This window comes from Pteropus alecto, unplaced genomic scaffold (assembly GCF_000325575.1).
Source record: "Pteropus alecto unplaced genomic scaffold, ASM32557v1 scaffold3, whole genome shotgun sequence".
In the NCBI taxonomy this organism is placed as follows: Eukaryota; Metazoa; Chordata; class Mammalia; order Chiroptera; family Pteropodidae; genus Pteropus; species Pteropus alecto.
Window position 1 is genome coordinate 56,454,114 of NW_006442484.1, and position 14,437 is coordinate 56,468,550.

The 14,437-nt window shown below is 36.4% G+C and overlaps 1 protein-coding gene across 1 annotated transcript in view; it reads left to right on the plus strand.

Moving 5' to 3' along the window:
* GLS (glutaminase) overlaps positions 1 to 14,437 on the plus strand; it is a 69,862-nt gene that overhangs the window by 50,965 nt on the left and 4,460 nt on the right. The window contains exon 15 of the mRNA XM_015596550.2: positions 13,462 to 13,523. Within this exon, the coding sequence (XP_015452036.1) occupies positions 13,462 to 13,523 (62 nt within the window). The remainder of the gene's footprint in view (positions 1 to 13,461; positions 13,524 to 14,437) is intronic.

The following is a 14,437-nucleotide window of genomic DNA, read 5'->3' on the forward strand; positions in this document are numbered from 1 at the left end:
TTCACATTCAACCCCCAGTACATGCATCCATGGGTCCAATTTTATGCACAAGATTTATAACTCAAAGACATGAACTAAATATTGTTTCTACTTGGAATTGAGGTGAATAAATGTTACATTTTCTGCACAAGGAAACTTTATTGACATCTCGTCAGGAAATGACAGTACAAGTGATTTTAAAATTATATGATGACCAATACTAATACTCTGATCAAACCAATAAAATATTTCTGCCTTAATGTCTCTCTTTTTTTTTTTTTTCTTTTTTTAACCTTAAAGAGAAGCTTTAGAGAATGGTTTTAAGGAGATTAACTTTCTATTTACCTATTTGTGAAGTGTTTCAACTAAAACAAGCTATTACAACAGAACTTAGAGTATGTATGACTTTTTGCTTTTTCACCTTGAGAAACAAAGGAGAAAGAAAACTAATTTGCTATGTTTTTAACCAAGAAATAAAAACTTGAGAAGTTTTCATTTTTATTTCGTCACTGTTGTGCAGTTTATTTTACATCCACCATATATGTCTGCCGCAGAATCAGCACTTGTTTATTGGTATCCCTTACATGTTAGATTTTGTTATGTAATAGTCTACTTACTCATATGTGTTAGTGCCTTTACCTTGTACTTAGGGGCTCTGGATAAAAGGCTGCTGCTCTGTTTGCGTGTTGAATTTTGTAGCTTTTGCTTTGCAAAAATTCTTTAGTGTCATTGTGAGGCTTAGAATTTTGTGTTAAGAATTTGGTATCTTCTGCAAAAGTTCTTAATAGATCGAAACTTTGGTTTATCCAGTGCGTTTTGGATTTAAATAGCATCAATGTGTATTAGGTGGTTGGGCATGAGGTAGGTAGCCCAATGTGATATACCATATATATGAACTTCTGAAGTTAATTTTTGCCTTACAAGTCTATGTAATACGTTCATAATATGTTTCAATGTTTTTAAAACATAGTGTTTACCAGTTCTATGACTAAACTGTTCCTTCTCCAGAGAAAGAGTAAAATTAGCTACAGAAAGATGTACCATTCTAATTCATTCTGACATATGACAGTAAACCATAACAGTTGATCCCTTGAAAATCTTAATCATAGGTTTGAAGTTACCATACATACCTAAAATTGGCAATGATTTAAAATGGAAAAGAATGTCCATCCATGCCTATTGCCTGTGCCCAAAAACCTTGGAAGTCTAGAAGAGTACCTTTGTCAGTTCCTTATCACAGAAAGCTTAGCAGTGTGCAAACTAGAACTGAGTGCATAGTGATCAGTCCTTAAAAGTGTGGGCCTAAGCCCAGGTAACCTGGGTTCGTCCAGGCATTCCAGTTTGCTAACAGAAAAATCCTGTTGTTTCTATAGATTTCCACTTTTGCTTCCAATGTCAACAGTTTCAGTCAACTCTAGCAACAAGGCATGCACAATACGCCATCAGCAGACACATAACATAGTAACATCAAAATTTTGAATAGCATGGCTTTTAGGATAATTGGTAATAACTAGTACTTATTGTGACTAACTGTGGGTCAGCCATCAGTGCAAAGCATGTTCTGAGAGTTTTAATCCTCATAAAGTCTATGAAGTAGGTACTGTTATTACCTCTATAGAGTTATGTAAATCAGATTCTAAGTTCCCTAAGGTCACATAGCTTTAAGGTGTATAGAACCAGGATTTGCACCCAGGCAGTTCTGGTTCCAACCACGATTTGCACCCAGGCAGTTCTGGTTCCAGAGCCCATTCTCTTGACTATAGACTACTGTTTTCCATTGCAAAATGTAACTGGAGCAAACTATGTGTCCTTATTAATAAAAGCTAGATATTACATGAAAATTTAAGGACAGTAACAACTTCAAAGTACCTTGAGAGATCAAGAATTTATCCTATATTAAACAAGGTTCTGTGATGATTTCATTTTTCACTATAACTTACATAATGCAGGCTTACTTAATTTACATAATGATGTCTTCATCCCATATCACTAATATTCTGTGATTTTAATAATATGCATTTATGTATTTCACTCATAGAAAAGAAATTCCTATCACCAAAGATCCTTTCACTGAAAACTAGTTGTGATGGGAGACCACTGGAGAACTTTGAGCAGACACAATTTGACATGATCACATTTATCGTCTAAAGTATTTATCAAAGTGGGGAAATTAACTCCAATATTACTTGACTCTATAGAGGATAAAGTTAATCCTATATCTTACCATTAAAATCATTCTTTAGCCTGGCTCTATTGTAGATATAAATGCTTTTCATTACTTAAAAAATGTCCTTATTGTATATTCCTACAGCATTAAGTACAAATTAGTATGTTAGCACTAAAAGCTGATGTTTATTGTAATGCCTTATTTATTTTAGAAGATACATTTTTAAATTCTTTTGTTCGTTTCCTCTAAATATCTATCAGCTAAACTCAATTTATTAAAACCTTTATAAACCCTGACTCTAGAGCTTTTCAGGGCTCAAAGTAGGCGTTTTCATTAATTGTATTTATATGTAACAGTTCTATGATGTAGAACATCCAAAAATGAATTTCTTTGTTCACATCTGCACTTGTTTTTAATACGGGGGTTTTTTTTTTGGAAACCAACACAATTAAAATGATTCAGTGTTGAAAAGATGGAATTTTCTATCATCATCTGGAGCCATTTACAGTTATCTTTTGTATATGTGTTTTATTTTTAATTTAATGACTTAAATATAAGCAAAATTGCAAAAATGTGCCTTGTATACTGAACTGTGAAGAAACACAATTCTGCTATTAAAGTATATCTAAAAAATCATTTCTTCCTCCCCAACACCCTTATTCTGGCAAGTTGGCAGTGCATGTGCCCATTTTCCTATTAAGTTCCCCTTCAGTATTGTTTTTGTACTCGTGTTATGGTATGAGTGGCCAAATAGCTTGTTCTTTTTATGAAGTTGCTTTCCCACTTAGGTAGCTTGTAAGAAAGTGGCCAGGGCTCTTCCGGTTTCTAAGTTTCCATTTCAATGTCCCTGTCGTTACCAAACAATTTTTCATCTCTTCTATATACTAGAGATTTTGTTTTCCCATTGTGTGCGTTTTCTCCTCTTCATTTCTGCTACTATATGTAGGTCCCTCAGTAATGTTCAAGATCACATCAAGGAAATTATATAGCAAGAAAATTGATATATAACATTTAAAATGTTTTCTTTCTATTAAGAACCAGTTATCCCCTAGTATTTCATTTTCGTTTAAACAGCACATTTTCGTTTAAACAAACAGTTCGAGATACCTAGCCAATTTAATTTGATGGAGTAGTTCAGATTTTATATGAATTACCCTTAGCATTACCCTGTTCATTATTCATTCACTAATTCATTCAACTGATATTTACTTCTTGCCTTTTATGGGCCAGAAATTTCAAAGTGCTTAGGATATTCAGTGGTTAATGAGACAAGTATGACCCAGTTCTTGGTGTTTACAATCTAGAAGAAGATGCAGACATTGAATATGTAATTACTAAATTGAAGCGGTGATAAATGATTTGTCCATGCAGATACATGTAAATCTAGTTCATTTTAACTGTTCTAAAGGAAATGAAATGGTATATACCATATGACATCATTTTTATGCGCCCATAACAGATTTTGTGAGACAATACACAACGTAGTTAAAGAACATATACACCAGTCATCAGTGAAGCTTACCTTGGGGAGGAAGGGGAATGGATGCAGGGGGAGTAGTTAGCTGTCTCTAACATTTTATTCCAGGCAGGGGATTTTAGAGCATTTACCAGAAACTATTTTTAACAGTAGGCTTTAGAATCTACTTTAGACTCAACCTATGTGGAAGACATTCGTTTAGAATTTGGTTCTACTTAAAGAATTTTCAACTTGGATACATAGATTACAAGTGAGTCCTATGTATAATTTTGCTATGTCCATCAATACAATAAAATATTACTGATAAGAATTATAAATGTTAAAGATAGGTGCTAAGCAGTACTATGATAAGGCCCTAAGAATAGTGCTGGAGTGATTTTTTTTTTTTTTGGCATATACATGGGTTTTTTTTCCCCCTTGAATGTTACATTATTTTTAAGGGTCTTAAAAATATCCTATTCTCCAGCAGCTTCTTTGTACTATATGCTGGAGGAACATGTTATAGTGAACAGTAATCAAATTAGAATGTCTGTGGAAGCACTTTGAAAAGTACGTAGTACTAGAGAAACATGTCGTTAATACAGCTCTTCTGTGTGTGTTGTCCATAAAGAACACATGTTGGGCTTTTCACAAAACAACTGAAATAAACATTAAAGAATGGACAGAATTAAGTATGGTTCTCTGGAGACCACTGGAAATAAGGGGTTTTCTTTATAAAATCAAAGCAGATGGTAGGGATAGATTGTGGTTGGAATAACTATAGAACCTCATGTACACATGCCGTGCTTTGTTATATTTAGGGCATGCAGAGGAGAGAGACGTCCTTTAGGTTGAAACCGTAATTCTGCCTCTATCACTATGAAAACTTGTTAAATGTTTCCTGGCAGAAAGAGAACCCTATCTCTTTTCAGGGACCTTATTTGTATGTATTTAAACTTTTTATCAGACTGTAAGAATCTATTGATTCCAGTGGCCCTGATTTTCTTTTCTTTTGTAGTAATATGTATAAGAATTGGTGACCAATTCTCTTCGATATGCTTTGCTTTTAGTTTCTTTGATTCTCGGGTTTTATGTACTTTTTTAAAATTAATAATTATAAATAAACATGACACTTTATCATGCCAGAGGTGTGGTACCTCATCCTCATCTGAACACTAACGTACTATTAACAAATCTTCATGAAGCATTACAAATATTTGTATAAGAGAGGAGCAAACCAGGAAGGTAGTGAGTAAGAAACTTTGATAGTTGTCATGTGCAGTACCAATACTCAGGTCTGCCACAGAAAGTGCACGTCTGTCCTTCAGAGGAAGAGCTGCCTTTGCCCTCACTTATTTCTGTTTTTCTCCCATTTCCTGCTGCTTAATTGGGAGTGCTGTTTGTTAGACCACACAAAGATATATTGTTAGGTACTTTTATACTCATATGAAAGGAGAATTGCTTATGAGCCCATTGGTATCTTTTTAGGCCATTCATTGGCATTTACCAGAATAATATGAGCCACTGAGATAAGAAGCTATTTATTTGCTGCCAATGTTGTAGCAGTCATATCTGCTCTATTCACATGAACTCAAAACTCACATTTCATTTTAGAGACTTAAACTCAAAGAATAAAGATACCTTTAACATTTTTTCATTGTGGCATCAGTATACCAAATTGAATAAATTGTTTTGTTCTCTTATTTTCTCTTCAATTAAAAACAAAAAAAAAACCCCAAAAAAAACACCTTTGGTTAGCATCTCAGTAGAAAATTAGTTTCTATGATTTTTGTATAAATTGTTTCTTAATTGCAATTTTCTGATTTCCCATCAACATATTTTAGTTTTGATATTATATTGGTGAGGAAATCTCATCTCAGGTTTTCTTAGGAAATCTCTTGTCCTTCTAGATAGTGCTGGTGGAGAGCACGGACCCCAGCACCAGGCCAGCTATGCTCGAGCCTTCTTTCTGCCACTTACCAACATTATTACCTTGCTCAAGTTTTAAACATGCTAGGCTTCAGTTCCCTATCCTTTGAATAATAGTAACAGGGATAATAATAAAGTACTTAGCCGAGTCCCGGAAGATTAGGTGTTTCAAATGAGCTATTTTGTTGTAAATAAAATCTGAATTTTTTGTTTTTGTGGATTGTCAGATTTTTTTTTTTTTTGATAACAACACTTAGTTTAAGAAAAAGTAAAATTTCATTGAGAAATTTTGAAAATGGTATGCTTAGATTTATTAGCTAATCAAGAGCAGAATACAGTGATTGGAGCTCACGTTTTTAAGACTGTATTTTAGAAATGAAACTTTCCCATTCAACTTATCTTTCTTTATTAAAATTACCGTATGAGAACCTCCTGCATTTGTGTAAACATTTGGAAATATGGTCATGAAATTGCTGAACTGTTATTCCCATAAAGGACTTTCTCTAATCCTCTAATCATGCCAGTTTGGATTAGTTTTGTCTATATATAGTATATTAATAATCGTGTCTGAATAAATCACTAGAAAGCTTAGGAACATGTGGCCTCATACTCAGTCTAATCATAAAAGTACTGTAATTTTGTTTTACACAGCCATATGAATATTAAATCAGCTCAATAGTAAGGGGAAAAGGAAATACCATTGATCACATACACATTGTACAGGTTTATATTTCTACCGTGTCAGCAAGTGGTTGATTTACATTTGGTGGTGACTTAAAAATTTTCTTTAGCTGTACTATAATGGGTTTGTATTTTTAAACCAGACCTTAAGAAAAATATTTATAAAAGAAGGCTAAAAACTTATTTTTATTTAAAGGCTATAAAAGGCCAGGTTGGAGTGAAGCTTTTAAAACAAAATTGGATCTGGAGTGATGATGGTTTATTTAACAGATGACGAAGAGTATCTGTGCTGGGGCAACAGATACTGTAGTGACCTGGAAACGCGAGAGCAGCTTACGTCAAACTGAAAGTGCTAGAAACAGAAGGATGGTTTTTCAGTTACCTACTTTTTAAAAAAGATTTTTTATTAAAGTCTTTTCAAAAGAACTGAATTAGTCTTTGTATGAGTGAAGGTAGAAACTAAAAATGAAAACCAAGGAAAGCCACAGTTTTGCAGTGGGTAACAGACTTGGAAGTAAAATACGACAACTGCAAAGCCAATGACTCAGTCTTTCCTCCCTCCCACTCTCCTTCCCTCCCTCCTCAGTATCATCTCTCCCTTCTCTGCTCCTTCCCTTCCGTGTTCCCTCCCTTCCTCTCGATGTTTAGCAGAGAGAGAACCTTTATGGCTTAGAGCTAAATTGCTATTTAATCCTTTGGTTTCCTTCTATCCTTTGGATAACAGTTTGAGATCTATTAAGGGCTCACGTCATCACGAGGGAAGTGGGAATGTGTCTCAGCTGCATCAGTAATTCATATGCTATATGATCTTGAACTGAGGGCCTTAACCTCAGTGGTAATAATAAATAAAATATATCTATTTTATAAACTGTCAGAGATGTTTAAAAACAATAAATTAAATTTGAATTTAAACTTGATTTTTTCAAGGTCATTCACTATATAAACAAAGTGATATAACAATTGCTACTTGTACAGAATTAGGGTCTTTGGGAGGAGACAAAAGTCACAATTCAACTTTTAAATAGGCTCAAAATGAATAGGAGACTGATAGGATTGGAGAGGTAGGAATGTCATGTTTCAGACTTGTAAAATTGATAAAATCTGCAACTGCTTCTAGCTATTTTGGAAAAAAGTGTGATTTCGATATTCCATGCATGCCAGTGTTAAATGAACTCATGAACTGTAACATTTTTGTCCTACTGTTGTCATGACTTTGTACAAATAAACTAAGATAAGGTTGTCTGGTTCTGGCAGGTTCTGATAAAGAGATCTGATAAGGAAAAATGTAGCAGTACTGGAAAATCTGCAGTATGAAAGGAAAACTATTAACATTTCATTTATTAATTTTTAGTGACTCACCTGCCCAAGTGAAGTTTCTCTTTACTATGGGGAGGCGTATATTAAACATCAGAACACTTAACTCGTATAGGCTACTGTTCGGCAGTATATGTTCTTTTCTTTGTACTGAGGAATGATTCATCAAAACACAGGTTCCATACTTCTGGCAGCTCCTTTTAACTCATTGTTTTCCGGACCTTGGCCTTCTTGACAGGTATTTTAAAATGAACATAACTCAGGTATGCATTGGGGAAATAGGGGACTGAGCCTCGATCAATTTTTAGCATACCTACATTCTTTTCAAAGAGTTGGCTTGGAGCTGGATGAGTCATCTGATAGGGTGTCTTCCTCCTTTAGTTTGGTTTGCCATGGTGGTAATTCCAGAGGGTGTGGTAGTTCAGTTGGGAATATTTGTGTAACTTCTTCTAACAGACCAGTAACTGGTCTGTCCCTAAATAAGATAGCACTCCATCTGCTGTCTCAAAACTATCAGACTATTCCATTTTCTTAACATTCTACTCAGCTCATTTCTTGATGTATGCAAACCTAGGGATATAGGTGGCTATTTGTTGGAGTAAAGAGGCATTTGTGGTTTTAATTTTAAATGGTTATATGCATGCTACCTCCTCGTGTTTGTCTGTCTTGGAGTAAATGACACTCCCATCTTCTGAGTTGGACTGAATTCAGCCCCACAGCTATCCTTTTGTTTTCATGAGAAGAATACTAAGCCCTCTGTGTTACCTTTTAATAGTTTTTTTTTTTTAAGGCAAGCTAATAGGTTCTCCCCTCTGACCCCATCTGTCAGCAAAGCCTTTTGTACATTAAAGTTATATGATTTATTCTCATTTTATATATATCTCTGAATGTGCTTGTGAATAAAGTATTAATATACTCTCAATAGTTATTATAGTTATTCTAAAATCAGCCTTGGGCCTTATTAATAAAGAATTTATTGTTAGAACTTTGTGATACATAGTAAGTGATACATACTATATATAATACAATATCTTCAAACTAGCTTGGTCTAAATTCAGAATTGGAAATAAAAGATGTAGTTCATGCATACAGTCACTGAAATAGGTCAAGGACTTATTGCTTAGAAGGACTAATACACTTAAAGAATAAGAACTGTAGGTAGCTACTGTATTAATGCTATGCACATCAGAGTTCTGGATTTCTCTTGAGTAGTAGGGAAATAAGATACAGAAGTAAACATACCGTGTGTCATAGTGCCAAATGTATGAGAAAGAGATGACTTCTGATTTAAGAGATTGGAGTGGAGTTCACAGGAGAAGGGTTAAGAATATATTGCATTGAGACGTGGGTGGAGAGAAGATGCTTTCAGGCAATAAATGGTATGGACGGTAGCTTATAGGAAGAGAAATTACCTTCAGGATGGTAGTGGGAAAGAAGACACCTAACCGATGACTCCTTGGCACATGCCGTCACGAAACGCTGTGTAGGCAATGGGCAACCAGCTACATGGGTGATGAATGCTGGGATACCTAGGGAAGTGTGGCAGCAAAGAAGGGGCTTTCAGTATTTGAAGCTACCCCTTGAGGGAAGGGAAAGATTTGATTATGAATCTAGGTGTTCCCAAAAGGAGAGGAAGAAGAATAGACACTAAGATGAAAATAAGAACTTAGTAAGATCCATTTTGCTCTGTTGAGGTTGAGAGAAAATTAAGACTGAAGAATCTTGAATGTGAGACTAAGGAATTTATCAGAAATGATTTGGGGATTTTTTTAACACTCCCCAAATGACTCCCTTGCCAAGAAACCTTTAGTGGTTAGAGCAATGTTTTGTGAAGATTAGTAGAAGTATGTGGAAAAGGTCTGGTGAGTGGAAGAAGGACTGGAAGCAGAGGCACCAGTTAGGAGGACTGAATAAATTTGCTAGTGCCATTCAAAGAAGTAAAGTTAAGGGAGGTAGAAGAATTAATAATGATTATAACTTAATCCCCAAATGGTGCCAATAATTTGAATATTTGATGCTTTGGGAGAAAATATTCTTTTAGTCAATCAACACTTTTTTAAAAATTGGAATAGTGAGATGTAATTGACATTTAATTAAGTTTAAGGTATACAATGTATTGATTTGAGTCGACATCTATTTAATGAACTACCTATTATGTGTGGTAGGCATGGGGTTATAGTGGGGAAAAGAAAAAACAGTCTCTGCCCACATGGAGCTTACATTTAATGGGGGAAAGAGACAAATTGTGTGTGCGTGAGCATGAGCATGCATCAGATAATGATAAGTGCTCTGAAGAGAAAAAGTAAGCAAGGTAGGGGATAAGGAGTGATGAAAAAAGAGGGCAGTGTTTTAAGAGTCTGTGAGATAACATCTGAGTAGAGACTGAATGAAATGAAGGAGGCAGTGTCCTCACTACCTGGAGAAAGAGCATCCCCAGCAGCAGCGCAGCAGGTGTAGCCTGGAGTGCCTGGAGACCAACAGAAAGACCACCTAAGGTAGAGCTGCAAGGGGCAGAATGGTCAGGAATGAGATATACAGTGTAACCAGGGAGTAGAGCATTTAGTGTCCTGAAAGCCATGGTTAAGAGTTTGAATCTTATTCTAGATATGATGGAAAGTCACTGGAAGTGCCACGATCTGTTTTTAAAAGATCCTTGTGGCAGCAGATTTGAACAGGAGGAAACGCAGTCATGCTCCACTTAACGAGGGGGGTGCATTCTGAGAAATGTGTTGTTGGGCGATTTCGTCCTTGTGCTAACATCGTAGAGTGCACTTACACAAACCTAGATGGCATAGCCTAACACGCACCTAGGCTCTATGGCATATTGCTGTCGTATATGTGGTCCATTGGTTGACCCAAACGTCGTTATGTAGTGCATGTAGTTTGGAGGTTATTGCAATCCTCTTGGTGAGATAAAGTGGTGGCTCACAGCTTAGGACAATAGTAATGGAGGCGGTGAGAAGTGGTGGGATTCCAAATATGTTTTGGAGGCAGAATGTATTTGTTGACAAGCTGGATGTGGGTTATGAGAAATAGAATCAAGTAATACCTCCAGGGTCTATATGGTGGGTTTGTGTGAATTAGAAAAAGCTAGTTCTGCCTCTTGGCATACACAGACTCTCTCAGCACATATGTGAGAAGACTCCCTTTCTCCCGTACTTGGGTGCTGGACACCACAGCGGGGTGAGAGGAGCAAAGGCTACGTACACACATACTTGGCTGGGCATCCTTGCGGAGGGCTCCACCTGTGCGATCAAATGCAGCAGCCCTGGATGATGACTTGATTTTTGACCTGAGTAACTGGGTGAATTCTAGTGTCACCCTAAAATGAGGGAGACTGGAAGAGTAGCTAACTGGGGCAGGGGGAAAGGGAGGTGATTGAAATCAAGTTCTGTTTGGGGCATAAGTCTGAGATGCCTCAGTAGGCAGATGGATGTGGACTTCTGTAGCCCAAGTGGGAAGCCATCAGGGCTGTAGAGAGGCTTGCTGTTTTTGAATTTGAAATGACAGCATGACAAGCGAGTGGAGTTGTCGGTTTAAGGATTAGGAACAAAGATTAAAGATGTAGATTGCAAAGTCATTTTTCCCAAAGGAAGGTAAAAAACGTTTGAGGGAAATTATGTTGAAAAACAAGGGTCTGAAGGAGGGAGACTACTTTTGGAGAAGTATTAGGCAGTGGAAAGTGGGAAATGACTCTACAAAGCAACAAACAGGAGGAAGATACAGAGAATCCGCATCACAGAAGACAAGGAATGAGAGGGTGGGGTGTGTTGGAGAGGTCAGAAATAATCAGGGCTTAAGACGGCTGCTGGACATTTTGAGAATACTATTTAGAAGTAATAGTGGGTATGAAGTTAATTTGCAGGGAATTAAAAATACACACTCCTTTCAGAATATGTGCACTGAAGGCGATAATAGGATTATGTGTTGGTTTTTAAAAATAGGATGAAGTTGTGTTTGTATTAAGGGAGAGATAAGGGAACCAGTGAAGGAGGGAAAAGTTGAAGGTGCTAGAAAAAGAGATAAATGAGGGGAGCACGGTGAGAGGATTTGGAGGACATATGGTTGATAGAATAAGGAAAGAAGTCTCAGAAAAGAAGAAAGATACTTTTTGCTTTGAGGTTTGGAAGGAATGAAGGGAGAATAGATATTAGAAGCAGGTATTTTGCATAACAGAGGAAGGAGAGTTGAGAACAGTTTATTGTCCTGGTAATTGTGATCAGGATCATCTGTTTTAGGGGTCCCCACTGGTATTAAAGGTCTGAAGAAAGTGTGAAAGGGAAACAAGAAGAAAAAAATGTCAAGCAGTTAGAAACATGGAGAATTAGTGATAGCTCAAGAACATAAGGGGAATTGACGATTTCAAATTGATCCAATTTAAAAAGAAAGAAGAGCACTTGGAACAGTGGTCCATAACTCAGAAGAGTACATATCAAAATCACCTGGAGACTGTTTTCAAAAGACTGTTTTCCCCAAAATGTAGAAATGGGAGGAGAGATGTTTATATATACTTTTAGAACATTCTGAGTGATTCCATACCCATTGAGATAACTGTTCTGGACTTAGGGTTAGCAGGAGATTGACTACAGAGTACAGGCTAGGCAGGGATAGTAAGGGGTAGCCAGAAAGGAAGCTAATGGACTGAAGGAGTAAGAGTAAGGTTTGTTTTTTTGTTTGGGTTTTTTTTTTTTGTGATATCAATAGTAATAGTAACTATTAGTAAAATTTTAGTGCTAGTTAGGTTCCTATGCTGCAGAACTTTACAGAGCCTTTCATATGTTCATGAATCCCCCAGAAGGAGTTTAATATTTTAAGAAAATATCTGACCACAGGAACTTTTTTTTTTTTTTCACGGAGCATCTGCGCACTGGTTCCTGCAGAACACATTTTGAAAATGCCAAATTAGAGAAGTCCAGTAATGATTGGTTCCAGTGTGATTTAAAAGTTCACAGGTAGTGGGAAAGGGAAGCCATAGTAAAAAGGATGAATGTCCAACTTAAGATCTTAAAAGTAGCTCCCAGGGCTGTGTCTTTGTGGATAGCTGGGTTACTTTCCATCCCTCCAATAAACTTCTCTTTTCTACCATGGAGTCCAGGATCAGTTGGATCATTGATATTGAAGTTGCAAAGTATGAGACAAAAGTGGGAATTTATGAAGTGTTTACAGAGTATGTTCAATAGCTTAGTTTCTCAAAAATAGGGCTGGATAAAGTCTTTATGAAAGCAGACCAAAATCCAGTGGCCATTAGGATAACTAACCTTTTCCTTATAAGGACGAGAAAGTAGATAGTTGTCAAAAGGAAATACACTGTGAAGTCTTGGAGCACTAAAAGATTGGTGACTTAATATTTTGGGAGTTCACCCACCTTTTGAGCAGATGCAGGGTCATGGGCTTTGAGAATGCCCCAATCTGTACTGCCTGGTGAAGTACAAATTGCCCTTTCCTTAAGATGATTAATACTGAATATTGTCCCTTAAGATTTCCAAAGGAGCCAGTGATTGGTGAGGACAGTGATTACTGGCAGGGATTAGACATTTATACAGCATGACTTAGTTTTTAATGGTATGAGTTTTGTGAGTATACAGGTCAGCCCACAGTACTGAGATATAGTAAATGAGAAAGGTTCTAAACAATTTTCTGTGGCCCCCCAACTGTGTGTTTCACAGGTCACGAGTTTCCACTCTTTTGCACCAATTGATATCATTGTTCTATTCCTTCCCTCATGTGTCTTATCTTTATTGTTGAATTACCCCTCATAATCCTCGATTTAAAAAGATCACATGTGTGCATCCTTTTGGTTATAGAAGTGTAATAACTGTTTGCATATGACTGAGCTAAAGCGTTCAGAGCACGGGGAAATCACTTACCAGTGACAATCGTACATTCTACGTATTTATTTTCCCTTGTGGATGCTTGAACTTTCTTTTCTTCACAGGTAAAGTCAGTGATAAACCTTTTGTTTGCTGCATATACTGGAGATGTATCTGCACTTCGAAGGTATGTTAACAGAGTGAATTAGCATATAGTTTACAGATGTTTATGAAGTGCTTCTGGGCAAATGGCCATTTTAAGACTAAAATCTCATTTCCATTTCCCTCTAATAAAAATGACTGAAACAAATGTATACTAAATCCCCACTTCCAGCACTTAGGCTTGCTGTGCAGTCCTGTCCTTTATCAACCTGTCAGAGCCCAGGTCTCTGTTTTCCCAAGAAGTAACTGTTCAGTGAATTTAGTATTAGTGTTAATTAGTATTTAGTGCTTTACTGGAATTGGATAACGCCTTCTCAGCCCCCATCTACCCTCTGTTCCTCATCTCTGGAGGTGAGGGGGTGGGCAAATAGGGGTATTCGGTGTTCTGTGGATCACTAGGGTTAGAAAGATCACAGAGTACTGTTTGTTTAACATAAGGTCTCTTGTAGAGTTGCAACTGCACTTTAACATGGAAAAATGTCTTATGCTTAATTTCCACCTTTGCTTTAAAGTCTTATTAGTACTTGTATCAACAACAGTGTATTATACACTTCAGTTATTAAGAGACTAGATCTAATGTTCTCACCACAAAAAAAAATGATAATTATGTGACATGATGGAGATGTTAGCTAACGCTTCATCGCTTGCAATATATAAATGTATCAAATGAACACATTGTACACCTTAAACTTACATGTCATGTCGATTATATCAAAAAATGCTAAAAAATTTTTTAAATAAAATCTGACTAGTACTTGTAAACTATAGACTGTAAAATGTTAAAGAATGGGGAATCTTAGTGAAAACATTTAAATTTAGGTATTAGTTTCTTGCCTTTCAGAGGCACAAACTTTGGTACAGTTGTGCTATTATTTCGGAATTCTGAACAATAATGTAAAGAAGCTAAATTGTGTGAGAGTTGAACGTTTCCTCTTACCC